Below are 27499 nucleotides of genomic sequence, written 5' to 3'. Positions count from 1 at the left end.
CAGTCACAGCTACAATGAAATTGTCACCGCGTACAGGGAGGACCGGCGGATATATCCACCACATGATTCTTCCCTTAGTAGAAAGCAAGCCACGGATCTCCGCAGGGCGCAAACATCTACTGTTATGTCCCCCAAAATTCTATCTATCCAAAGGCGACTATAATTAAAAATGTAAATATTGCGACACAGATCCAGCTGATCAGAATCGTATTCTATGGGGTTGTAGGAATAATCCTCCCCCAAGAAATCTGCTACGGCAAGCTCCCTCACAGGAGGCGTGGGACTCCGTACTAAAATCTACTAACGCTCAAACCCAAGCCGGGCTGGCGGACTGGGTGGCGAAGGTCGCGGCCAGCTGGACGCCACTCTAGTCCCCTCTGCCTGACCTCGCCCCCCCCCCTCCCCTTGTCTTCAATAAAGTTTATTTCCTCCTCCTACCTCCTGCCGCTCGATTCTTGGCCTATCCGCCTTAGTGGGCGCGCGCCAGAAAATAGGAACATCACCATCATGGGACACGCTGTCATACACGTAGAAGAAGAAGAAAGCGTGCCAAGAGCGCCTCGTGCACGCTCGAGGTTGTCGCAGCCGTTGCAGCGAAGCGTAAGAACACGCCTACAACACGTTCTTTCCAAGCCGCCGTCCTCCCGTATTGCCGTTTTTCTGCGCTGACCACTTGAGGCAAGTTATAGCTTTTATGCAGGTTGCAGATTAAGCGCCACAACCTCGTTACTGCCGATCTAGAAGAGACCTCTTAGCTGCTCTTAACGATGATCGCTTCGAGGTTGCCACTTGTCACCCTTTTTTCTCCTGTAGTAGAACGTATCGCGATGTTTTAGCCAGCTTAACTTCCCGTGCTTAGCAAGATCGTAACGGAATGTAAATGTATATTTATTCCACTCTGGAGAAAATTTGGGGCGCTGTATCGCCACTCTAGGAGACCATTAAAAGCGTCAACTATACGCATGTTGCTTTCACTCACTTGTCTTTAACATAATCGTAGCCTGCCAATCATAATTATTAGGCAAAGCATGCAGAAGTGATAAATCAAGCTCCTCTTATGAAAATCGAGAGAGCGAGAGTCGTAGTTCCATGATAGCTTAACACACAGAGGGTAAAGCACATCTGGCGCTTTTCGATGGCATGAGATTTAGCTAGCGAGCAACTGGTCGATGACCAGCTAAGTTCTACAGCTGTGCATGCACTTGCCAGCGCTTCAAAAACAATTTCTTGATCATAATCTGGATATTAAAATTAGACATTTGGCACTAAGTTAGAAATAAGTGTTGTAGAGGTACTTTCTTGGGGGGGGGGGGGGGGGGGGGGGAGGGTACGGAGGGAGTTTGAATTATTGTCATGGTATTATTGTGTTCATGCGTACCCACACAAGAGCCGGTCTTGCAGTGTAGAAAAGTTTAATGCCCCAAGGTACGTGGTAAAGTCCATACATGCAGGACCGTTACTATGCCGGGCGACCACGCAGCATCTCTGTACGTCCATCATACGCCAAACAAACCAGATTCCAAGCCTAAAGTCCCCTAGACTGCGCAGTGACTTGCTGTAGGAAAACTCCTGTACTCCTACAGAAGAATTAGAGATTTACTAACGGTGGGAAATGGGACGCTCCTTTCAAATTGTTTTCTGCGCTGGAAAGCATGCATCACTCCTTCTTCGCAGGATGAAGCAGGAAGGCCTATTATTGCTGCTGATGCCAGTGTTCGCAATGGGACTGACCATAGACAAAGAAAGTGGTGGCTACCATGACGTACTTGTGGCCATTGAGGAGTCCGCCGAGCTGAACGAAGCGGTCGTCGAGGCAATTAAAGTAAGCAGAAGGTGATGGAACTTTTAGCAAACAGCTAACGTAAATAATCAAATTCTAGCCTCCTTTGTTTTCAGTCTTGTGGACAATCCTATGGCTTGGTTTGGTTAGCGTAGTTCCTTCCTGGGGGAAATAAAAAATATTAATATATGGTAAATTTCAAGATACTGAGTCACAAATTTGAATTGTCGATGGTATTGCAGCATGTGTGGCGAGAGGAACAAAGACACTGAGTTTACTGGTTGTAATTTTGTTTTATACATGAGTCGGGTTCTTCACCAACACGCAAATGTGCAAGGATGTATCGTTCTTTCAGTCAATTATATTTGTTTTCTTTAAAAATTTATACATTAACCGCAGTGTGCAAGCTTGAGACGCTCGTGCAAGGGTCTTAGCAATTCCTTCTTAATTATTATTTAGAAGTCATGGGCTTCGCTGTCGAATTCGAGCTCGACGCGCTGCTTGCTTTTTTTTTCTCCCTTGGGACAGAACATGCTTCTAAGTCATTGCAGGATGTTATGCGGCTACAATTTGTCATTTCTTTAAGTGCAGCACACCCCTTTATAGTGGGCGTTTTAAAAAATACAGTGTTGTAAAATGCATGTATAAACTAAGAAGCTGCTTTATTGGGAGTCATATTTCTATCAGTGAGACTTCTCACAAGGAAGAGGAAAACACATTGCAATATATAAGCTGATAAACTAAACTCGCAAAATATTATAATAATATCATAGATCTCGTTGGTTTTTATCAATTACGTTATCAAGTTATTCCCTCTGCAGTTTTCTTCCTCGCCGCCTGTGGGTCGTGGAAGCTGTTCATTTTGTTATACCATACCAGCTCGGCTTTCTGTATGCACCCACATATCAAGCGGCCACTTAGCAAAACAGAAGAAAGCTTCTAGGGATTGTTCTACATGCACTTTCAAAAATGTTAAACACAACGTGCCTTAGTCAACACAAACCTATATTGTACAAAAAATGTTTTTGTAAATGTGGCCATCTTCCGGCGGCCATTTTATAAGGTCGACAATTCTAGGGGCTATACATATCGGCGATGCCGTTACCGCAGTTTTCAACAGAAACACGATGTCGTCACTGAGAAGCTAGTTCAATTTGTGATTCTTCCTCTGTGTGCGGTGTTCACCCTATCAGCGAATGTGCATGTATATCAGTCGTATTCTCCTGTTATTGTGCAGCGGCTTCAACTAGCCGCCGTATCGTTATGAAACATTTCTTCCTTCCTGCATCACCAATAATTCATGAGCTGGGAAATTGGGGCATAGTTTTTTTAGTAATTGTTTGAGCTAATTACGCTTAGAGGTGTTCGCGTTCGCATGCATTGGCGCTGAAGTCAACGCCGAATCGGGCGCCGCCCAGCTCGCGTCCGTCAAGTGCAACTCGCCCGCATTTGCCTAGTCAGCAGCAGCCCTTTCAGGCTCGAATTACAATGTAATGTTTATATATATATATATATATATATATATATATATATATCAAATTTACAAAACTTTACTGTATGGCGCTCGACACCTATTGCAAAAAAACATTGTGCAGCTCGCACTATAGTGGTGCAAGGCTGGAGTAAACAGCGGAGCTGGTGATACGACCTAGCGTCTTCCACGTTTTACTAGACTTTGCTAAGGTTTGCTAGGAAATGCTAAGTGCTGCTAGGCATGGTATTCCGAATCGGCTCGCCACCGACGCGCAGATTCTCGCTTGGCCGCGCGACGCCCTTCAAGATGAGCGGCGGCTTCTTCGGGTATCCAGACCTTCTTTTGTCGTCCCATGTCAAAGCTACGTGTACTCGCCACAGAGTCGAGAGTTCTGCCGCCGTCGTGGCGGCTCTGAGCTTTATCTCCCCGGTGACGTCACGACCAAGCTGCGCCTCCACACTTTCCGGGGTGTGGCTGGTCGAAACCTGCCGAGCCGCCACCACAGGCGCCTGCTGCAGTCACACGCACGCGCGCGTTCGGCGCGAACGCGGGGAAACTGGGAAACGAGGACGGCGTCGGCAGCAGCTCTGCGCGTTGCCTCATTGGTGCTGCTACAATTTCTTTCTCTCTCTCGACTCATTTTCTCTTTCTCTCTCCCGAGCATAGCGCACGCCACGCGCAAGCTCTCCTTCCCTCTCCTTAACGTCCCATGTCAAGGCAACATGTGCACGGCATGGAGAGGAGGCGAAGCACACGCCGCTCCGTGAGGTGGTTGTTAGGCATTGCGCGGTGACGTCATCGCCAGGATCAGTTCTTGTTCGCACTACGCAGCACAACCAGGAGCTTGAACAGCTCCACTGTTAAAAATACTTGTCAGGAATGTAGCTTTGGGTATATCCTAATGAGTTATGGCGATCCATCGGCGTTTATTCAACGATAACGAAGTGGCGCCTAAGCACGCAGCTCGATGTGCGGCGCGCTCAAGCCAGCGCTCGAACAAGGAACGAGCGGACGAGCAGCGTTCGGTGATTTCGTCTGCGTTGGACCGAAGAGTAATGATGACGATGATAAAATGTATTTATTGAAGGATGGCTCGAAGGCCTATTATGTGGAATAGGAAGGGGAGACGGGAGGGGGAGGAGTATTCAGAGCCATCCTAGAAGCTGCGCGTCCTTGGCGAAACCCACGAGCGAGTCCAGAATGGCCTTGTCGGAAGAGTAATAAGAAATGATGGATATCTTCCCACAGAGTCGTTATAACGAGAGAGTAATTAAATATATATTGTGCAGTCAAGGATGTTGCGTTCTTTTTTTTATCAAAAGGATTCTATAGCTTCAAGTACGCTCACTATTTATTATTGGCGGCATGTATTAATCTTTTCACATTGCTGTCAGAACGCGGCATGTGGAACGTCCCTTTAAACATAATAGTGCGTTCAACAAAGGCATTATAGCAATACGCAGCACATTCGAGTGAAATAAGGACACACTGAGTAAACAGAGTTCAATTCAAACGAAGGTCAACGTCTGTTACTTTTTTTTCTTTGCCACCACTGAAGAGAAGTAGCAGAAACAAGTCGCGTCTACCAATGTGGACACCGCGCCGAAATAGAGTAGTACAGCTTCGCGCCGCATCTGCGTAAAGTGAAAGTTCGCGGGGAGTCATGAAACCGAGGCAGGTCGTTGTCGTCGTTTTACCGGTGCACAGAAAACCGATGCGCACCATGAGGATTCGAAGTAACACATGAGAGCGAATCTAAAGCTTCACTGAAGTACTAGAGCAAGCGCACAAAATAAGACCGAGAATAAGGGCACATGATTGAAGCATGTTGTTTGAGTTGTGTCATATTCATGTCTGCAAGGTCGGTGAACTTTACCCGAGGGGTGCATCGAGTGAGTTTGATATCGACGGGGTGTGGAGAATGTATGAACAGGCAGCCGAAAAGGTGCGATTACTTCGGTGCTACGTAGCATATTCGGAAGAAATGAAGTTGTAATGTGGCTCTGTAATTTATGTACTTCAGGTGTGGCATCGACAAGTGCTTGGCGCAGTACTAGTCAACGTTGCCACGAGTCTGTCGGTTTATTTCTTTCCATTTTCTTATAATTATGTCCTTCGCTAGTTCCGTTGTACACTTGACTCTGCTTGGCGCTTAAGAGAGCGTGGCATTTTCATTTCCCAGATGTAGTTTCTGATTCTGAGGGCCGTACGCGATGCCATCGTTTTTCATACCTTAGAGCGATTCCACTTGTTGGTGTTGTCAAGCGCAGTTAAGGGGCGCTACCATTGCCAGAGCACAACAATATACAAGCTAGCATGTACTACTTAGTGCACGAAAAAGCAAACAAACTGATATGTTAGTGCAGCAGCTGCGAGCAAGTAAATGAAGCAGGAGAGCAACTAGCTTCTTTAAGCTAAGGGCTAGAGTCCACTCTTGAGGCGGTTCTGCTCGTGGTATAGTAAATGACGCGCCAACCGATCGGTGATGATAATTTCTAATGAAGTCTCCTTTGTAACAAGGCGGCGACAAATGCTCATCAAGCCTGCTTGACCTAATCAGATTTCACTACATCTGTTGCTTTCTAGCATTCTGCCTATATTTACTTTATATTCCTTCTCTTCTCTACTCTTCCCTTCATTCAAACTCCTCTAAACCTCAATATTGTTAAGTTTCCTATGGCTGCAATGACCTCTGTTCAATCTCTTCACTGCTTTTTTTCCACCAATATTCTAAACGTATCTTGCTCATCTCGACTGGTAGCCAATTAACGTACCCATCTGCTAAGAAACCCAGGGAAGCTGGACGTTCCCTGCGGGCCTAGTTGAGGTGAATATTTTGGCATTCTATCACAATATGCTGAGTCATCTCCCGATTTTTTAGCAGCAGGCACATGCCTCGTTGTGTTGCGAATATCTATCTGCTCCTGTATTTTTCGGTCCTCAAGCCAAGGCCAGCTCGGGCCTCAAATAGCAAGGCACTGCCTTTTGTGTTATCGCAAAAATTGTTTTTCCCGAATTCTTGCTTGCCGTCTTTGTATACCTCCGCGGACATTTTTTGTTTCCGTCCTTCGCATCAAATGTAGTCTCCATTTCTCTCACCAACATTCTTATTCTTTTTTTTTTTGATGAAGTTGTGCACCTGTAATTCTAATTACTCTGTTTTTGATTGTCGATGGTCCTGACGTCATACAGGTGCTGCTGCGCGCTGCCTCGTGGTCTCTGCACCGGGCGACGGGGGGCCGCGTCCACCTGGCCAGCGTGACGTTGGCGGTTCCGCGGCACTGGCCCCGGCGTCCCGGTGTCCAGCAGGTGCCCCACGACCCGTGGCCCAGGGCCGACATCCGCATCGTGAATGGAGGAACCGGATCGCTGTGGCCGCAGCTGCATGCGCCCAGCGCCCTGCACGCGGGCGCCTGCGGACAGCGCGGCGATCACGTGCTGCTGCCACTGGCCGCGCTGCCGACGAAGTGGTCGTCGAACGAGACGGTCAGTGCCGCCGGTAAGTGTCTCGACTCTTACACAAGTGGAAATGCTCCATGCGGTAAACGGTGCGAAACTTCGTCATACCAGACAAGTAACGGCCTCCGGTTCTGGAACACATTTAGTATATTTAAAAACAGTAAGAGCTACATATACTTACTAGCATTTCATGAAATGTTCGATGTTTAAATAGGATATTGCTCTTGGCGTACTTCCTGGAAAGTGTGACGAAATGTGGTGATGCCAGCCTCGCGTTTCCCCAAAACAAAATAATAAAAAAAAACGCTTGCCTACCCAATGCACTAGCGCATTAGAACAATGTTCTTTAGCTCTGTGAATTGATGTTCGTAAAACATAGGCAGTTACTTTCCTTTAAGCTTCCAATAAAGTACAAAACAGCCCAACGTGCTATACTTTACGTATACACGTCAGAGTCCTATGTGGGGTTGAAATCCGTGAGTGCCTCTTTCATCGCCGTGTTTATAGCAATCGCTTTCGAGGGTTGTTACCCATTGTTCTTTCTAGAAAACAATTTATCCTTCCAGACTGAATGAATATTGATGCGTCCGAGTATACAAAGTTTGCACCAAGTCGCATTTAAGTGCCTCCAGAAGCGAATTTCTTTTTTTTCTTTTTGAACGTAGGGTTTCAGCGGTTCCGCAGCATTACCCGCAATGGTGTCATAGCTGCTATGGCCTTGTGCTGCTAAACACCAGGTCGCGGGTTTAAATCCCGGCTGCGCCAGCCGCATTCCGATCAAGGCAAAATGCAAGAACACCCGCGTGCCGTGAATTGTGCGCGCGTTAAAGAACCTCAGGCGGTCCGAATTAATCTGGAGTCTCCCGCTATAGCGTGTCTAATAATCAGATCGGGGTTGTTGCGCGCAAAATATAAGAATTCACTTTTCATTTATTTTGTTGCGGAACCTTCTACCTCCACCTTTTCTTTTCATTATTTTTCTTTTACTTTAGCTTTTCTCTACCATAGGCCGACCCATACTCTCAGAAAGAAAGAAATGAAGAAAGCAAGGAAGAAGGCTGTTTGAATGCTTAATTTTGATTCTTAAATCGTTAAACCCTACACTTATTCAACTATGTCGTCATTTTTTGTGATTTTAAATTCTGTATGACAGAAATCAGTGGAGGCGTACGTGGCCCGGCGAAATGGCGAAACGCGCTCTCACTCAAATATTGGTTCTCGCTGTAAATTTACGCATCTAACTAAGAAACCGTTGGTATATTCAGCGTCAGTGAACGCTTGGGCAAGTTGTTCGTTAAATTTACCCCCAAGTATTACCACCGTCTCACACAACTTGTGTGGCTGCTCGTGCTACACAGGCTACCAACTGGCGCGGGAGTGGGCCCGTTACCGGTACGGAGTGCTCGGCGAGTTCGCAACCGCTGACGACGTCTGGTATCCGGAGGACAGGTGCCACGGCACGGTAAGTTGTCTAATTTTTTTTGCACTGCTGACTGAGTAATCTGAATTCACGTACTAATGTTTCGCGGGTCACTGCCGAGCTGCGATTAGTCATGCTGGCTCACTCTTCAGAATATTTACGGCTTTCCTTAGGAGGGCCAATTGTCTTATTAGCACAGTTGAAATGGAATAGATTGGAAACGGGACGTTGTTTCTTTGAGCTCTATCGCAATGTCATCAACAAGATAACGCAATAACGTAAGCTTCTCTTAGCGAAAAGGGAACCGCTCGTAGTGTTTAGGTTTGACATTAGGATTTCATTGCTCGAAATTTCTTTTTCTATTGCCGAACTCTCTATGAGTAAAGCTTGGTTAATGAATACAACTACCATGAACGAAGAATCGCTGGCTTACTTCCTAGTTTCTCTATTAGAGAGAGTAGTGCAGATATGTTTGTGGAGGGAGGCGCTTATTGGTATGCACAGTTAGTTGCTTGAGCTTGCCTACCTCAAGATCCTATGCGTGCGTGCGTGCATGCGTGCGTGCGTGCGCGCGCGCGTGTATGTATGTGTTCCGCAGACGATTCTAAGGTTCATTGTTTTAGCTTCGGACGAAATAATTTTAGTAGTTCTATCGCGTTAGCCTCTGCAAACCTTACACTTCTAAATGTACCGGATATGATAACTTACCCCAAAAATATGTGCAGTTTCCCACCGCCTGCGCCAACGCCTCCATAAACGCGCCAGGCGGCCTGCAGTGGGTTGAGCAGCCCTGCAACCGGATGTCCGCCTGGCAGCTGATCACCAGCAGTGACGATTTTAAAGGGTGAGCGATGCACGTTTAGAGTCCGTGGGCAGGTAAATCTCGTTCCTTTTCATCTGCTCTCTATTTCTAATCGAGAGGTTATCAAATGCTATTCCTATCGCATTGCTATCACAATGCTATTACTATCACTGAATCTGAAAAGCCACTTGATTCAGTAGCGATACCAGCAGTCATGGAGGCATGGCGTGATCAAAGAATGCAGGAAGCATACGTGGATATCTTGGCAATTATCTATAAAGACTCAACGGCTATACATTAATGCTCCATAATACAACGGGAAAATACCGATCAAGAAAGGGGTCATCAAAGAAAACACAATCCGCCCAATGCTATTAACTGCATGCTAAGAAGTAATAGTGAAGGTATTCGACTCGGAAGGATTAGTCGGGATAAACGGCGAATATCTCGGCAACCTACGATTAGCAGATATTGTCCTGTTCTGCAACGCTGTGAATGAAATGCACCAAATAATTTAGAACCTTAGCAGAGAAAGTGTACGAGCAGGATTAAAGATGAGTATTCAGAAAACGACAGTACTGTTCAATAGCCTGGCAAAAGAACAATAATTTCCTTCTTGGCACTCAGCCTCTAGAATATCGTCAAGAGTATGCTTATCTAGGGCAATTACACACGGGACCCTGATGACGAGAAAGAAATTTACAAAAGTATAAAAACGGTGTGGAGAGCATACGGTATGCATGCACAAACAAATTATGATCAGCAGGTCACCACTTTTCTGAAAAAAAAAAACGTGTACAATAGTTGCATTCTTACCGGTGCTAACATATCAGGCAAAAACTTGGAGGTTAACAAAGAAGCTTGAGAAGAATTCAAGGAGCACGCAACGGGTAATGAAACGAAAAATTTCAGATGTAACTTTAAGAAACAGAAGACAGCCGTGTGAATTATAGAGAAAACGGGGAGGAGGTGATATTCTAGTTCACATAAAAAGGAAACAGTGCCGTTGGGCAGGCCATGTATAATGCGTTGGCCGGATGACCGGTGCTCTACTAAGGTTACAGAATTAGTGTCAACAGAAGGAAAGCGCAGTCGAGCACGGCAGAGAATTTCAGGTGATATGAAAATATTGATAAATTTACGGGTGTCAACTGGCACAAGACATCGGTAATCATAGATCGCTGAGGCCTTATTACTACAGGGAAAATAAAATGGGCTGATGACGATATTTTTGAATGGTACTAGGAGCAATTATGATCAGCATCACAGAAATTGCGGTTGCTCGGCGGTTTTTCTATAAAGCTGGACTTGTTCCTGTATGCAGCGCATGCGCAGTTTCGCAAAAATATCTGGTTTCGCTCGAACTGATACTGGCGTTTGTAGGCTAAAAGCCCCGCCTGCAACCACACCAAGATGGCGTCGATAATCTTCTGCGTTCTCACACTCGCTGAGTGGCCACTTCTCTACTAGCATTTCATTTAACAAAGGTGTAATGCAATACGCAAACTACGTATTCTCCCCTTCAAGGATGTGCGCTGTCTTGCAAATGGGCAACGTACCTGAAGTACCTAGGGAGCCTACATGCAACGCCGTTTTAGGGTGGTGACAACACCAAGATTTTGACCGCTATTTTCCGCCAAATTTGATGGGTAGCCATTTTGGACCCCAGACTTTCTGACTTTTTTGTCACGCTCTGATGTACTCATGTTGGCACGCGATCTATTCAATTTCTTTTAGTTTCGCGCCAAAGCGCTCAAGAAACCTGCATACATCATTAATATACTAGTTACATTTTCCTTTTAACACATCAAACTTACTCTTCTATTGCATGTCGTGCGACACATATAAAACAACAAATTATAAGGCACGATGGCATGCTCGTGGTAGCATTATCTCACCCCAAGAATGTGAACTGCGTTAAGCATTGTCGTTACCTTCCAGTTGTACATAATATATAAAGGGTGCTTTTCGAAGTGTGCTGTAATAAAGACTGTCCGTACTAGTCTGTTTAACTAAAAGGTAGACTTGCCGTGTACGGCGCTCAGATGCGCCATTTGTCTCTGGCTGCTGAGGCCAAAGTTTATTAAAAGAAGTTAATTAATTTCACGTCACCAAGCGTTGCGGGAAATGTGGTCTCTCGGGTGGTCTTTCGCCATTTTGTGCCCCAGATTTAGCCCGCCAATTTAGCTGGCGGCGGCAAGTGCCCTTACAAAGGCTGTCACCACCCTAAAACGGCGTTGCATGTAGGCTCCCTAGAAGTACCCAAATCGCACATGAAAAAATTACCCAAACCGCCGATGAAAAAGTACTTGCACGCTTATAGAAACCCCTAATTAAAGGCATTGGACTTGAGCTCCTTTTTCTTTCCTTTTTTCCAGACTTCACTCATGGAAGAATAATGAACCAAACGTGACAACTTTTCGAGAAATACAACAAAATATCTCCATAGGAAGACACTTGGTTATAATTTTTGATGTTTCATATACAAACAAGGTACTGTGATAATGCTGCCTTTTTTTCATTCCCTTTCTTTTCACTTCGACATCAGAAGTTAACTCTCTAACTCGCGCATTTCCGTATTTTCAAGCGTTACACCAAATAATCACAGAATAGATTTTGTATTCTAATGTAATGCAAAATTTCTACCAAAGAGTAAAAGCAGGCATTGGTAATAAAAAAAAGAAAAACGAGATCCAGGTACTAAGTAAACATCTACATGCAAACATTGAACATTGTAAAACGAAGCATAGCGAACAATTTAGCTAGTTGCTAATGCGTACATGAGGAGTACTTTTTATCATCCGTAACAGCATTTGCATCAAAAAATTAACCACCAACTTCGCCTATTGCATGTTCGGAAGCACTGCAGCTTCGACGAAGGAAAAGTGATAGCGGCGATATGTGTATACTTCTAGTCTGCGTCAATATAAGAAGTTTTCCTTTCATAAAAAAGATGAACTTGACTTTCTCCTAATTGGACTATTTTTAAACACAGGCACGACACTGTCTATTTGCAGTGTGGAATCCCTGAGTGTTGTATTTTTTTATAGTTTCTGTTTCGGTTCTACTAACGCTGGGACCACCTGTTTTATTGCGATAGCAATTATATGGACACTCCAAAGCGGATTTATGCCGTCGGCGTCGCCGTCGCCGTTGCCGTCGCCGTCGCCGTGAGGTTCCGTATGACGTCAATGGAGATGAAATCGTCGCCGCGCGCCGACGAACGCTGTATGTGCGAGTGAAAGGGCGCGAGGGACGCGCGCTTTCACGGGGAGTGACCCCACGGCGGAGAACAAACGCGCGTTCTGCGCCGTGCTCCCTTAAGGGCTGCAGAAGTAGGCGTCTCTTTCCTCCTTTACAATCACCATATATGAAGAGCAAACGCGCCTTCTTCCGACGCACGAAAGGCCGTGGGGGGAGGGGGAGGGAAGAGAAGCAGCGACGTTTAGCTGCGGCACCAAGTGCCTAGAGGCTCCAGCAACAGTCACCAACGCCGCACGCATTTTGTGCGAACGCGGGCAAAACGCCGACGGCGTCGACAACAGTTCTGCGTGTTGCCGGTGCTGCTGCATGTCCAAGTTTAAACAGCTGATAAAGCTACTATCATTACTCCGTATAGCTCTCTACAAATTTGCTATCGCAATTGATGCTTCGCCTTTCAGGTGAAACTGCGACAACCTTTTGTCATGATGTTGATAGAGTGTTTTGCTTAATTTTCATGCACGGGGACAGATTGCGATTCTATTTTATGGTAAGGGACGACGTGTGTCACGCAGAAAAACCTGCAAAACGGCATACCCTCACGTTCAAGTGACGGGAAATGACAGACTTCAATAAGGCAGGTGGCGCAGCCGAGTTGAAATTGAATTTTATAAATGAAAGTTTTCTTGCAGCGACCACTTAACGGGTAAATTACTGGCCAGATTGTTTTCTATCATACGTGCTGTCTACAGTGAATCAAATGCGAATAGCAGAGCGCGTGGTTTTTGCGTTAGTTCCGCAAAAAGAAAAAAAGGCGCGAAGATGTGCGAATCTCTCATGTGCTACGGGCACCAGTTAGGGCACATCCCAGTTGGATGTAAATCTCTGCGCCTTATGTTTTTCGCTGGGCTATACGCAATTATACCATGCTCTAATGATCGCATTTCAATCACTGTACGCCATGCACACGTCACTCATTGGTGCAGTCACTGGGCAACTTTATCGTAAGACGATATCCGAGCAAGTATATGTGAGATTGAAGTACGTAGTGATCATGGTGTTTGATTTCGAGCTTGATTCACGGCACAACGGCCGCATTTCAATGTGGGCGAATTGCAAAAGTGCTTCACACGTTACGCGAAAGAACCCCAAGTGCTCAAAAGTATTACGGAGTCCACCATTATGGCATGCTTCAGAATCAGATTGTGGTTTTGGCACACATAATTCGGGTATTTAAGCTATTTATTGAAATTTTTCTCACAGTTACTCCACTACCGATTAGCGGAAAGTGGCAGAAAATGATTGCTCTGTAAATTGAGCTTCTTGATGAGGAAATGCCCACAATGTCCCAAATTTGAAGTGCCGTGAAGTTATAGCAGCCGGAAACACTAGCGTCGTGAAATTAATCGTGTCTCGAATCTTGCGCATGTTTTAGCGGGGCACCACATTGCTGAGGGGTCACTGACGTACCGGAAAGAAATTGAGGTTTCAATCTCTGAACCTCCTACATCGTGCAATATTCTGCCAACCTATGTGCAGAATCGTTGCCGAACTGACATCGTTCTTGGCAAATGGAGCAGAATAAACATGCTGATGCATAGTCTCAAAATTTTCTCTTTTTTGTAAAATTTTGCACCGTATAGGCTGAATGTTTTCGTTCGTAATGTGCGAGCGTCTGTAACCAACAAAACCTAAATACAACCTTTTAAGTATGAGTTTATGCCTTCGGAGCCGTCTTTAGAGTGTTGTTATTTGCTCGTATTCTTATTTGGCAACGTTTAACTAAAGAACAAAGGGGCACACAGCCAAAATTTGTGGGAACATCGCTAGCAAAACAACCTACCTAGTCGCACTTAAGGTGCACGACTTTCATGCACGCCATCAAAAAAAAAAAGGGGAGACGAAGAAGAATCGGCCACATTTTGCCTTTTTCTGGCAGACCGGTACATCAGTAGCGTTCAATTTTTTTTCAGCGACGTTCTTCAATTGATCTCATCAATTCGTAAAAATTAATAGAAGAGGGTGAAGGAATGGCACAGGCCGCCAAAGCTCGATACTGTAACCGTGGTCATAGAATGTGATAAACTCAAATTTGGAATTTTTTTCCACGTGACCTTTTCAACCACCTAACCGCTTTTGGCTCAAGTTACTGGGGCAAGGACATGAAACATGTTTCTGCTTCCAGGACACCACTTCGTTGGCCGCTCTCAAGGAGGCCATCGCCTCAGTCCTCGTCGACAAGCTCACCGATGGAGCCTTGGTTTCGCTTGTGTATTTCGCCCATGGCAGCAGCCTGCACAGTGGCCCCGTAGCGTTGAGCAACGCCACACGGAGTGACATCGCCAACAGAATGCTTGAAGTGCCAGTGGAGGGACCTACTTGCACTCTCTGTGGACTACGTTTGGCGCTACGAGTAAGCCGATCAATAAAAAAAAGCTGATAGGCTACATTGGTCACTAATCTACTTTGATTGCGAGCTAGTCGATATCAGCTAAGGCGCTATACTCCGGTGTTTATATATACACTAGGCTTCTGACTAAGGAATGAACACAGCATTAAAATGCAAGAGGAAGCTTTACCTCGAGAGATTCGATCTAAATGCATCGAAACGGAGAAACCGTTTTCCTTGGCAGTCACTACACTAATTTTGCTGAGGTAATTTCGTTTCAATGAAAAAGCTAAAATCTACCGAACCCATAAAGCTGGTTCTTTTTTATTTAGGTCAGTTTTATAAAAGTTATTCAATATCGCGAAATAAAAAAAAGATCGTGTGCCGTGCAAACCCAGGTGGTCAAACCTAATCGGAAGCCCTTCACTATGGCATGCCTCATAATTAGAAAGTGGTTTTGGCGCGCAAGAACCACAGAATATACATTTTTTTGTTATTTCAAGAAACTTAAATTTGAAAAAACTGCGCCCATAATGTACAGTTCATGTTTGGCTTCGTCTTTTTTAATGCTGTACTCATGTTTTAACTCAAAGGTACACACCTCTTGCGCAACAATAAGAAATGATATCCCAATTTTGTAAACAGCGCTTACAGGGCCATGGAACTTTTGCAATACTCTTGTACACACTAACAATTTCACATTATGCTGTAGACTCGTATATCAAAATTGTCTGGCTCAGATTTTCGAAGAGATACACTTTACAGAACTGCGCTTTTTGGGGGGCACACTTACGAATTTGTAAACTTGCTGCTTCATTTTTGTAACATATCAATTTTTCGCAAATATTTGACAAATTGAGATCCTAAATCAAGATTCTACTTCGTACAGTCAGCAGAAGTTTGCCTTTCTCTCCTAATTAGGTAGAACAATTATATTTATAATGCTACAGTAGTTGCCTACAGTACTTGCTTTATTATGATAGATAATAAGCGGTCAATGACCCAGAACAAATTTATAATGTTTTAATGCATATTTTCATTCCGTATTCGTTACTGACAACGCAACGATACCCTTGTTACATTTCCACTTCTCGTTCCATTCGAAGAGGTCACAGTCCCAGCAGCAGGTGTACTGAACCTTAACCTTGAATTAGACACCTAAAAATTGTCTGGCCTCGGTAATATTCCCAACTTCTTCATAGTGCAATATTCGTCGTAGACTGCTAAATATCTATCAATCATTTTTTTAATGTGTCGAGTGGTATTGTACCCTCTTCTTGGAAACTAGTTAGTTCTGCCTCTCTATAAATTCGGTGATAAGCATATACTAAGCAACTACAGACCAATTTCGCTAACGTCCCCGTCTTGTAAAATGCTTGCACACATTGTCGACAACCACGTAATTCAATTTCTAGAATTGTTAAAGTCATAAACCTTCAACATTGTTTCAGGCGCCGGTACAGTACCGTAACTCAACTGACAGAATTCACACATGACACTTTTTTACAACTTGATTTAGGCAATGAAATCGACTCCATTTTTATCGATTTTTTGATAGCATTTGACGCAGTGCTTCATTCTGAACCTTTGGTCAAAATTAAGGCAATTCGAAAGAGCGAAAACTTAATTGAATGGATAGGCAGCTTCTTTCTAACCACTCACAGTCCGTACGTTTTAATTCCACATAATCCACCAAGATGCCAGATTTATCCGGTGTCCCCTAGGGCTCAGTTTTGGGTCCTGCGTTGTTCCTCATCCATAGAAAGGGCATAAATAATTTACCCTCTAATATCCATCGTACGCCAACGATTGTGCCCTTTACAGCGTAATTGAAACCCCAGAAAACCACCTGCGCCTTGACAATTAATTCGCCACGTTTTTGCCACGCCATGTGACACATAGAAAATGAATATTCCCTTTTCTAAAGCTGTTGTCATGTCATTTACAAACAGGAGTGCACCATCTTTTCTTAATTATTCGCACAACTCACCTTTAAACAGCGCATCTAGCTATAAATATCTTAGGTGTCTTCACAAGCACTTTTCTTGGTCTTACCATGTTCACACTGTAGCTAACAATACACTAAAAACTAGGACATGTGAAGCGTGCCATGCCATCTGCCCCATAAGAGGCTAAGCTTCTATTATACGAACCGTTAATCCGGCTCATACAAGAATATGTGTCAGTTGTCTGGTTCTAATGTTCTCGCACTATCAACGCAATATAAAAAAGCTTGAGGCAGTAAAAGAAAAGACAGAAAAAAAAAGTTGTGCGCTTTATATTAAATTATGGCGTTTTACGTGCCAAAACCACCATATTATTATGAGGCACGCCATAGTGGGGGACTCCAGATTAATTTGGACCACCTGGGGTTGTTTAACGTGCACCTAAATATAGGTACACGGGTGAGCTTTATATGCCGCAGCTAGGATAGGTATTTCTCCCCGTCATCTGCTCTTCCGTCATTAAACGGATTACCACTCTGTCCATCGTGAAATTCGTTCACTTAAATATATATACACACAATATCATTACCTCTTCAAGTAGGATTTCAAGTAGCGAATACTTATCTGTTGGTAAACATTCTTCAATTCGCAGTTGTCTTGAATTTAGCCTGTATCCGGTTTTTGCTCACACTAACACACTTAGGTACAGTTTTTTTTTCCAAGTACAATTGACACATGGAATTCTTCACCTGGCAAAATTCGTTTCCTCCCATCAAATCAATTTCACTTTCTCTTGCCACCATCAATTTTGTTTTCGCAGCTACTGAGCTCCGTACATGGACAGAGTCCCGAAGGGAGCCTGGTTGTCCTGTTCAGTGACGGCAAGGCCCTCAGAACACCGTCGTCCTCGGCTGAAGAGAACAGTGACGGCTTCCTTTCAGTGGTCCCACATTTCCGACGGGCAAAGGTGTTCATTACCACCATCGCGGTAGGCGCCGCCGCGTCGGCGGATCTCGAGAAACTGGCCCTGGAGACCGGAGGCAGAACATTCGCCATCTGCGATACAAACGCCGCGGCAGAAAGACGGAGCTGGATAGGGGTGCAGGATGCCCTTTTGGACACCACAGATGAGCTTTCCTCTAAATTAAACGCCGTGCGTCACGAAAGCTTGGTGAGCATGCTAGTAATGTTGTATCTAGCTGACTCGGTTTTTCTGCTGCACACAATGCTGTGAAAGTTGGCAAAAGAGCATTATGACTGGTGATGAGGGAAACTACAGAACAACACTAGGAATAAGTGCTTCAGTATCAGTGACAGTACGCAGTTTACTTCATGTGGTTATAGCGTCTCATGAATATTGCGTATCATGTATCTAGCGTCTCAGCTGCCACCGACCGCCTTCTTCGAAGATCAGCGGTCATGTATTGATTGCCTTGCAGAACAGTCGTCCTGCAAGGCAATCATTATACAAAAAGCTATTGCTCAGTAAAAGGACTAGTTAAAGAAGGGCTTGGAACAATGATAGAACCCACGCTTATGTGTGTCAGTATCGAGCAGTCTCATTTGGATGTATATTATATAACGATAGCCTTTTTACACAGCTCTCGATAGGCACCAAAGAATGTTTGGTAGTTCAGGTCTGAGTATGTCTTGGGAAGCATCGAAACGCTATGCGCGACCGCGACAACGCAGGTGTCAACGTATAGTAAACGTCATAAATGCGTTCTAGAAAGCGTGCGTAAGCACATTTATCAGAAGAAACACGGGTTCGTCCTATTTTTTGCACTGTTCCTTCCTGGTTTAATGATGCAACAATGGACTCAGCGCGACATTTTCCTTCGTGATTTATAGATGAGATATGATTGCTAACACAAGTTCCGCACAATTTTCTAATATTGCTGAAAATTTGAACTGCGTATCTTGTTTTGCTCTTTTGTGGTAAGTGATTAAACATTTCATATGACCTTCCGCTTGTCACGCTGCACAACTGACACAAAAAGACAACAATGTGGAGGAACCCTTAACAGCTGGCACTGTAACATAAACTATCGTTCTAAAACCCATATCATCCTTACTACGTCTTTCAAATTTGTACTGTATTTTTTTTTTGTACTGTCAGCTCAAAGCTTCCCCGACTACGTACCCAACCTTGTGTACCCATCATCTACATCTCGCACGTCTCCTCTTCTCCATTTTCTTTTGGCATTTCTTGGCTGAAAAAGCCCTTGTGAAACTTCCATTTACACCAGACATTGACACCGCCACAGAAAAGTTTCTCGTTCTCGCAGGCTCTCCTCTCTGGAATCGGCGACAGGCATAGCTCGGGCCTCTTAGGGGCGCGAAGCGGTTTGTGCTTCGAAGACTCGATCACGCTGAGGGTTCGCGTGCCAGAGTACGTAGACTCGTACAGGGCCGCCCTGGTGTTTGCGTCTCTCACAAAGGGACTGTGCCCGGTGGTTCGCGCCAACGTCAGAGGGTTCGTGTTCTTCCAGGACAACAGCACCGGCGAAGAGTTCTTACTCCACGACTCGGGACTCGGTGGGTGCCCGATTGTTGTTGAGGCGTTTTGTCCCGCGCAACGTGCCTTGATCCGTCACCAGCTTGGATTCCGCTATTGCTACTCATGCGATAATGTCAGCAAATAAAATAATAATTTGAAAATAAGATGCATTCAATTTGTTATTCAGTGAACTACCACACTGTCACTGGCATCCGCCACCTTTAGTACTGAGCTGCCTCAAAATAAGTTACCTCCGCTGAACTTTCATTAAACATTTTGGCTCTTGCCACTTGAAGCACGTTTTGTACATGTTTGTGTGGTATATGCAGTTCTAGAAAAAAGAACGAGAGTGGTTCCCAAAGCCTTCCGTTTATTTTTCTAACTTTCCTAGCGATGATCAAGAACCACCTTCTGCTATGTCATACAACCTAAAGATTATCACCATTTTCACCGTACGATATATAAGGAAGTCTTCACCTTCTATACGGTGCACTACCCGATCAAGTAAATATCGAATATTATTGAATGGATACGATATATTCTTGCGGGCCACGAAAGCCTGTCAGGAAACAACTTTTAAATTTTGTTTCGGTAGCCAATAGAAATTTTCTTGGAAAAATTCCTTACCTATAACAATCGTTTAAATGCACAATACGGTCATGTCAACTTACGTTTCAATTTCTTTCGCTTTCTCTCTTAAATTCCTGCAGGCGAAGATGTCTACGCCCATGACGGTGTTTACACGGGCCAGCTCACGAAGCTCCATGGCAAGGGCCGCTACAGCATCGCCATCGAAGTCAACAACAAGTCGCAGACACAGTTTCTCGACTGGGTCACGAATGAGGTTCCAAAAGAATCGCCTATTGTAGCAGGTCCGGAAACTCATGAAATGTCGCTTTTTATAATTTAGTATGTTGTTAATGGGCTTTACTGTCTGCAAATAACGTAACCATCAAAGATTTAAGGCTAGATATCTTTTCTTACTACGTAGTCCATTTCGTATTTCGTTAGTTCAGTCACATAGTATTATTACACCATACGCGCGTCTCCATTCCGGTAGTCCCTTTAACACCTGTCCTCGTGCCTTGAGTTTATGTTCAAGAACTCCGGAAACTCGTTAACGTATTCAGTGTACAACGACGGCTAATAAACTCAGAACAGCAAGTACGCCAAGAAATACTGGCGAATAAATGTGCTCCGCGCTTAGCTTCACAATGCCCCTAAATTGAGACGTTCGTTGCAGGCCCAGCTTGCTTCTGCTGCGTAGGCGGCACTGCGTTCATCATTGATAATGCAGTGGGGTGTGGCCGCTTCACCGAACTCTTTCAGTAATTAATTTTATGTAATGCAATGTGCGGTCTTTGATGCTAGTTTTAGCATGTTGCACAATAACGAAGTACACTTGATAATATTGCATATAAATGCTTGCCAAAACACTTTTCGTGCATTACATTACACTTTCATTCCTGTGGTCTACATGGAGGCAGACAAGTTATTTTCCCTTTCAAAGCTCGATGTGGCGCGAGTCATGATATGCCATGATGTCATGAAGAATGCTGACGAGGAAAAAAACAAGAACAGACAAAAACAAACACTATCATGGTCATTTTTGTTCGCGCGTTGACTGCGGAAAGAGCATGCATTACGTTTTCCGATGCTCGTCGCAAGCATTTGCAGCGATAATTCGTTGTCGTCTTCATCGACATAGCTTTTTTGCCTTATATTAGTTCTGAGCGTGCACTATTTTAACTACTGTCTAGCCCTTTCGAGATGCTGCACTTTCGAAAGATTCTCGTTATCAGCTCGGCCAGAATTTTATTTTCATCATCATCATCATCATAACACAATGTCAACCATAGCTGCAGGAATTCTATGCAAACCTTAAGCGCGACAAAAATGGTATGACGTGGCGTCCAACGTGACCTGCAACGCCGTTTATTGTTTAAAAGTCGTTCTTGTGTCCTAGTATGTCCTAGTGTCCCTAGTGTAATAGGGCGGCTGATAAAATCAGCGTCATTTTTAGATAGAACAGCTGATACACCGATGCACGGTGGTTAATAAAGAAGCTCCACGCTTTCCTTGCTTGGCCGCTCCAACTGTTGGAACGTGTGCAGCCTCTTAGATACTTCTTGGACGTGCTCATTGCTAAAAGAGTTTGTACGTAGCATCGCACGAGGAATCGTGCAACGAAGCTTCGTCTCATTTGTGAAAGATCCTGGCCGTATTCTGTGCAATCGCATGCAAGGCAAATAAAATAAACACTGTGCCCAGGAACCTCATGTTGTGTTTGTTTAATCAATAAATGGTAAACTCTGTGATCAGCGAATTATGTTGTAGGCGCATCGCAAGAGGCGCTAGGAATGCTCACCTTAATCTTTTTAGTAAATCCTGGGGTCTTACGTGACAAAACCACGATTATTTTGAGGCACGCCATAGTAGGGACGCACAGTACACGGGCTTTTCTGCATTTCCCCCTCTCAAAATGCGGCCACCGTAGCCGGGGTTTGATCCCGCGTCCTCGGATTTAGCAGCGCAATGCCAAAGCCACTATGCCACAACGGCGGGAATACGCACCTTGCCACTGAAGACTGTTCCAGTACACTATATATAGAGCGCTGATTTATCCCCACAAATCTGAAGGTATTAAGTTCGATACCTCATAATGCTGATTTAGGCGAGGGAGACTTAACGGAAAGCCCATTGTAGTTTTGACAAGCTGGAGCGAAATGTGAGTTCCTGGTAGTTCAGCAAGCCAATTACTAATTAATCACTGTGCTGATTATTTCACCTAAGGTATTTAATATTATTTGTCGGAAAGTACTCTTCATGAGCACAAAGAAATAGAGTCAAATGTTTTACTTTTCCTTCACGTGGAATGGTGTTTGGGTTTTGTTGGCTGAAAAATATTTGTTTCCCATAATAGGAGGCATGGTACCAAATACCGGAGTTTCGATTTGTCTCACGAACAACCTTCGTGCCCTCCTTGAGTTCGTACGCGTTCTCTACAGAACGCTTTGGTGACTTCATACATTTCGCGCAGAGTAGTACCTAACTGGCTGCAGAGCACAAAACGAAGTTTGTGCACAAAAAATTTTAGTGCAAGCGTGCGGCCTGTATCAAGCCGACGTTCTCTCTCTGCCATGTACTTTATTTATGAGCTTTTTTTTTTATGCTCGCTATTAAGCAATGAAAATCATGTAGCAAAGACATGATTTCCCAAAGTTTGCCTGGCTCAGAGGTTTTGCGTAGCAGGTCCATATTTGAGTTGAGTGCAAAAATTTGAAGAAATGTGACACCACCAATGCATTTTGCCGCTGTTATGTGTATAAGCCATAACTGCTAGGAATATGGCTACTAGTTTGCACAGAATAATTTCTTTAGAAGCCATGTTTTCCGCCAGCAATAGGGTAGCAACTTGTATATAATATACTTTAATTTTATTAAACTATCCATATACAGTTGTTTATCTGGAAACAGTTTTCATTCCTGTCTTAATGGATGTAACATATCACACACAGTGTTGTCACGAAGAATGGGCACTGTATTTTAAAAGCGTTATAATGATATACTATAAACGACTTTGCACTGATAGCCTTTCTAAGAAACACTAATATCGCTAACTTTGCGGGAGAAAGATGGATTACTAGAAGCGATAATGAAACCGACATTTCCATTTCTGGAATTTTGCACCGAGACCGCCAGTGTCAGTAAGTCAGTGCTGACATCACGAGATTTCAAAGTATGTTCTCGCATCTCAGCCGTTGTGGCGCAGTAAACGTTCGCGTGACTTGCTGAGCTCAGTTTCGTTTAGAATCCAATGCATTCGATCTTTACCAATAATGTATGCCCCAACATACACCAATAAAACTTATGAGGTCACGGCGAACTGGAGCTGGAACTTAAGGCGGCGTCTTCACTCTTCTTTCGTTTCCGCATCCTTTCTGGTTTATCAAGCCTCCTCTCGTGGCTAGAGTAGCTTTTGCTATATTTAACCGTAATTTACTAATACACAGCTAATTTACTAATGCACAACTAATTTTTCTCTTCAGTATTCCTAGACGCTGTTTTCAGTATCAAGAAACTGTTTCAGGCCTCGAACAAAATTCTCGCGCCGCTCGCTACACCCCAGGTGAACGTGCATCCACGGACAACTCCCTGGCGGGTATGCGTGGCCATTCCACGGGCGCATTCTCGGAGACGTCAGCGGAGCACCCACTGTTCGTAAACGAAGACGTGAAGGAGAGCCATGTGCCACCTGGCAGGGTTCGGGACCTGAGTGCTTCCTTCGACACGCACGAAGGCCGCCCCACTGCTCGTCTCTCCTGGACGATGCCCGGTGCACACGCCTTTGAAGGAACCGGTGCGCGTCAGCTACTCAGTGAAATATGATTGCCCATTCTTAAGCCCTGACAGCTCTCCGAGACTCTGTATAATTCCACGTACTTCCTACAGCATGGGCAATCACTGTCAAAGGAAACTGTTGTTAAGTGGTTCGCCGTGCATCAACGTCAAAGCAAAGTTGTTTTTGACAGCGGAGCTGTTTAAGCCGGGCGTAATGCGACTGCTGAATCCAAAAATGTGGGCCGATCCTGGCGGTAGTGCAGAAAGGGTTCAAGCGCAATGGCACATGCCCCCGTGAACTAGCGAGGCTGAGCCTGGCTAAGTCAAGCTAAGCATGGTTGGGACTACTTAAACTTAGTCAGTCATCGATAGCCAATCGCTAGCCAATCAATAGCTAATCCGGAAAATTCCGGAAAATGCTGGAGATGACTTGGTAGTACTTAGTCTAATCCAAATACGTGGCCAATACCTTGCGATAGCCAATGGATAACCAATCGATATCCAATCAATAGCTAATCCGGAAAATTCCGGAAAATGCTGGGGATGACTGGTAGTGCTTAGTCTAACCCAAATACGTGGCCAATACCTTGCGATAGCCAATCGATAGCCAACCAATGGGTAATCAATAATCAATCAATAATCAATCAATTCCGGAAAATGCTGTGGTTGACTTGGTAGTGCTTAGCCTCGCCCAAAAGCCAGGACTAGCTAGGTGCCCATCAGCTCCGCTGTCTCTTTAGCATTGTGCCTCCTGTGCAAGCTACGCTAATTTTTTTTCTTAGATCAGTCTGTTTTCAGCTTGCTGATCGCGTTCTTTACTTCTGTATTGTTTTTCTCGCGCACTAAGCGACCGAACGGTCCCTCACTCTCTTGAAAATACTCAAGTTTTGTCGTTCCTAACATTTTTGATTCAGAATACACAAGAATCCACAATAATAACGCTTCCACTTATTATGCCATGAAGTAACATGCAGTCGGTTTGAACGTTTTTCAAACCTGAGTGTTGTATAGTCACAACACTCAGCTTGGAGAAACCAGTGAATGAGAGAAAACGATCTTACGCTGCTGCGCATAGCTCCATTTTCATTTTACTGAATATCCGCAGTCTCGTCACTCGATGTCCGGTCATCTCGGAGCATCCAGACGATGCTCGACTTCTTCCACAACGCCACTGCAATCTCAAAGCGCGACCTTGTCTCCGGCTCGCTGACCCCACTACCAGCGTTTTCACGTCAGCAGGCAACCGTTTCCATCCCGTCTACCGTCATTTTCGACCCTAACGAAGACCAAGCACCTGCGGCGTTATCAGCTAGACAAGCTCATTCGGCGTCTGGCCACAACGTCTACTTCGCCCTGGTCACCACCAACGCCGATGGTTCGCGGTCCGAAGTCTCCAACTTGGCGAACGTATTCGTCCCTGCTAATCTTACCGTCCCAGCAGGTACAGCGATCGCTTTGGCAGGCGCCGCTGCGTTGGTCCCGGAAGGAATGTTGGTTGACAAAAGCGATTCCCAAGGCACAGATGCGTCGCTGCCGACAGAGCCATCAGGGTCCTCCATGCCATCACCTTTTGAGGAACCGTCGACCACACCGGATTTGCTAACGCCTTCGCCACAACCTTCAGAAGCTGTCACCTCTCCTCCTGCAGGTCCAGAAACACCTGAGTCCGCGATGTCTTCGACGGAAATAATGAAAGAGAGCGCTGATGAAGAAATCAAACCACAGAAAACAACTGCCTCTGTCCCTACCACTAAGAAAAAGAGAGAGACAACTGCCTCTGTCGCTACTACAAAGGAGGCCCCAGCTTCAACCTGGCAGAGCGCGGCATCGTCCGCTTGGGTGAACGCGTCTGAAACTGACCAGAATGCGACCGCACCGCCTATAGATGAGAAGAAAGCAGTGCACAAGGACGGCCAAGAGGAGGACGACGATGGCACTTTTCGGGCCTGGATACTGTTTGGCGCGTTCATGGTGGCGTGTCTTCTCATCTGTGCTAACTTGGCATTCCTGTACTGCAGGGCCCAGTACGAAGTGGACGAAGGCCCGCCCAGCCCTGGTACAACTTCGGGTTTTGACACCTTCTAGTGAAGGTCGAAATAAAACTGAAGAACAATAAGGTAATGAGAGAAACGGTGTGAACGACTTCTCCGTACGCTTTAATGTTTATGCAGCAACGAAAACGCAGAAAAGGTGTCCCGCTTTTATGGGGCGTGGAGTTACGTCCATACCAAGTTTTTTAAAGCAAGGTTGGAAAGCTCAAGCGTCAAAGCACTCTGGATATTTGTGGTGAGAAATGGAGCTGTAGCTAAATGCGGCGCAGCCTTTTGTGGTTATGCAGCCAGAGCTATTCGAGTAGAACTGTCGCAGAGATGGGCGGCTGCATCGAGCGGTCAGAGAATTAGCTCGTGCTTTGAACAGCGGCATTGCTTGTACTTTGCTAGATACGTGATCATCCTTATTGCCCACTGCTATACTCTTAAGTTCTTACGAATCAGACAACGGTTTGACAAAAGCGTCATGCACTATAATTAACGGCGTGTTCATTTGGGCATGGTTTGTACACCTCGTAAACAGCACGTTTAAACAGCGCAACACAGGGCGCAGCAAAATAGCCACAGGACAGAGCGCTAGAATTGTTCGCAGGAGAAAATTTGAGCCAGTCCTGGTGCTGGGAATATTAGCCAAGGTGGCTGGACAATGGTAAAATGCAAAGCACTTGCGAACGAAAAGCTTTGTGAATTCGGTCATAGGTGCTCAGAGAGTATTCGCAGTGATGAAAGCAACAATGATTACGTTTATCAATTGCATAAGGCTGCGGAGGCACACATCATTATGCAGAAGACTACTTGAGGTTTTCAATATAGGGAAGAACACATTGCACCACCTAACACTTGCATCACACGGTCAGCAGTGTTTTGCTTTCCTTTTCGATCAGCATTTGCACAGTGGTCCGTTAGAGCTGTACGTATTCTGTAGCATTCTATCGGCGAGCACAGGTATAAAGTTTCAGGCTTGAACGTATGTGTATGATCGGCGAAATTGTGATTGGAAAGACATGCCGCAATACAGCGTTCGGGGTAGAAATATGGCCAGTGACACGGCACTACATCTCGCGGTGTGCAGGAGTTCGTACAGCGTTTTCAGCAAAACGGCTCAAATGAGTGCTTTGTGACTTAAGTCGACCTAAGGCCGTTAACAACAGCATTCTCCAGCGCCTCAGCCTATGCACCAAAACTTTAAACTCCGCTTGCATTAATTTTGCACCCTTTTTGCGTTGTTTTGGACGCATGGTTCATACCGTCCCACACCTCATGGTACTCTATTTTGAAGACTCGTCACTGTTTCGCTGAAGGTCGACAGCTCAACTATTTCGTGAGAGAAACGAAGACCACACCACTCGAAGTTTCCCCGTGGTCTTCCGTGCAAGTGCTGAACAAGGCCGATCCTGCTGCGTTTCGACAATCTGACTACTTCCGTATGAGCATGGTATCCACGGGAATAACTTACTTCTTATTTTGATTGGGCACATGTCTAAAGAGTAAAACATCTGCTAGCGCTGCACATGGAACCTTGCGAACTAAAGCTTCCTCTTAAAGAAATTCTTGGTTGCAGTGAACGAGGATGGCCAAGCGGTGAAGTGGCTTGTGATGTTTTCAAAAATATAAGAGGAAACTCATTGGCCAAAGCTAACTTTCTGAAATCTTACTGCCAAATGCTTAAGAAATGTTCAGCCACAGCAATAGCATTTCAACCTTGCCTTTTTTTCTTTTTTTTTTGTCATCCATAAGAGTTCGACCCATCTCTTTTGTTCCTATTTTTCAGCGACAGGTTCTCTTGAAAAAGAGCATGAGGACTAGGCCCAATTTCAAAAAATTACATGCAGAATCTCATGTGGGTGTTGTCTAAATGATGCGTACACATTTGCTACTAGTCACCTCCTGTTTCGTCGTCGTATACTAAAGTGTTTGGTATCGTTGCGAGAAACACCGCGAAAGAATTTTGAAGCGGGGAAGCGCGGTTCCAACACCGAAATGTGCAACTGAGACCAGCATGAGTAGCTGGTCTCAGGCAAGCAGTAGCAATGTTCACTCAGGTTGCGTGATGTTATGTGATGGTGCGTTTGGATGACGCCGCTGCTTCGTGGAAGATGGAACACTGGACGATGCGTGTTGTAGTACGTGACGTAA

The 27499-nt window shown here is 45.0% G+C and overlaps 1 protein-coding gene across 1 annotated transcript; it reads left to right on the top strand.

The window, feature by feature from the left end:
• Nucleotides 1-1696: 1696 nt before the first annotated feature.
• Nucleotides 1697-25819, top strand: LOC119448756 (calcium-activated chloride channel regulator 1-like). Its single transcript, XM_037711979.2, has 11 exons — nucleotides 1697-1822; nucleotides 6447-6753; nucleotides 8072-8175; nucleotides 8859-8977; nucleotides 11314-11428; nucleotides 14322-14549; nucleotides 17292-17642; nucleotides 18760-19009; nucleotides 19682-19843; nucleotides 23101-23331; nucleotides 24418-25819. Exons 1-11 carry the CDS (start codon nucleotides 1706-1708, stop codon nucleotides 25395-25397), a joined length of 2964 nt encoding a protein of 987 aa, XP_037567907.2. The 5' UTR covers nucleotides 1697-1705; the 3' UTR covers nucleotides 25398-25819.
• The last annotated feature ends 1680 nt before the right edge of the window (nucleotides 25820-27499 follow it).

This window comes from Dermacentor silvarum, chromosome 4, assembly GCF_013339745.2.
Source record: "Dermacentor silvarum isolate Dsil-2018 chromosome 4, BIME_Dsil_1.4, whole genome shotgun sequence".
Taxonomy (NCBI): domain Eukaryota; kingdom Metazoa; phylum Arthropoda; class Arachnida; order Ixodida; family Ixodidae; genus Dermacentor; species Dermacentor silvarum.
This window is presented reverse-complemented; position numbering and strand designations above follow the sequence as displayed.

Coding starts and splice junctions, on each gene's coding strand:
- LOC119448756 (XM_037711979.2), top strand. CDS start 1,706: ATGCCAGTGTTCGCAATGGGACTGACCATAGACAAAGAAAGTGGTGGC. Junction 8,978..11,313: donor AGCAGTGACGATTTTAAAGG/GTGAGCGATGCA, acceptor CCTTTTTTCCAG/ACTTCACTCATGGAAGAATA. Junction 17,643..18,759: donor CCGTGCGTCACGAAAGCTTG/GTGAGCATGCTA, acceptor TCGTTCTCGCAG/GCTCTCCTCTCTGGAATCGG.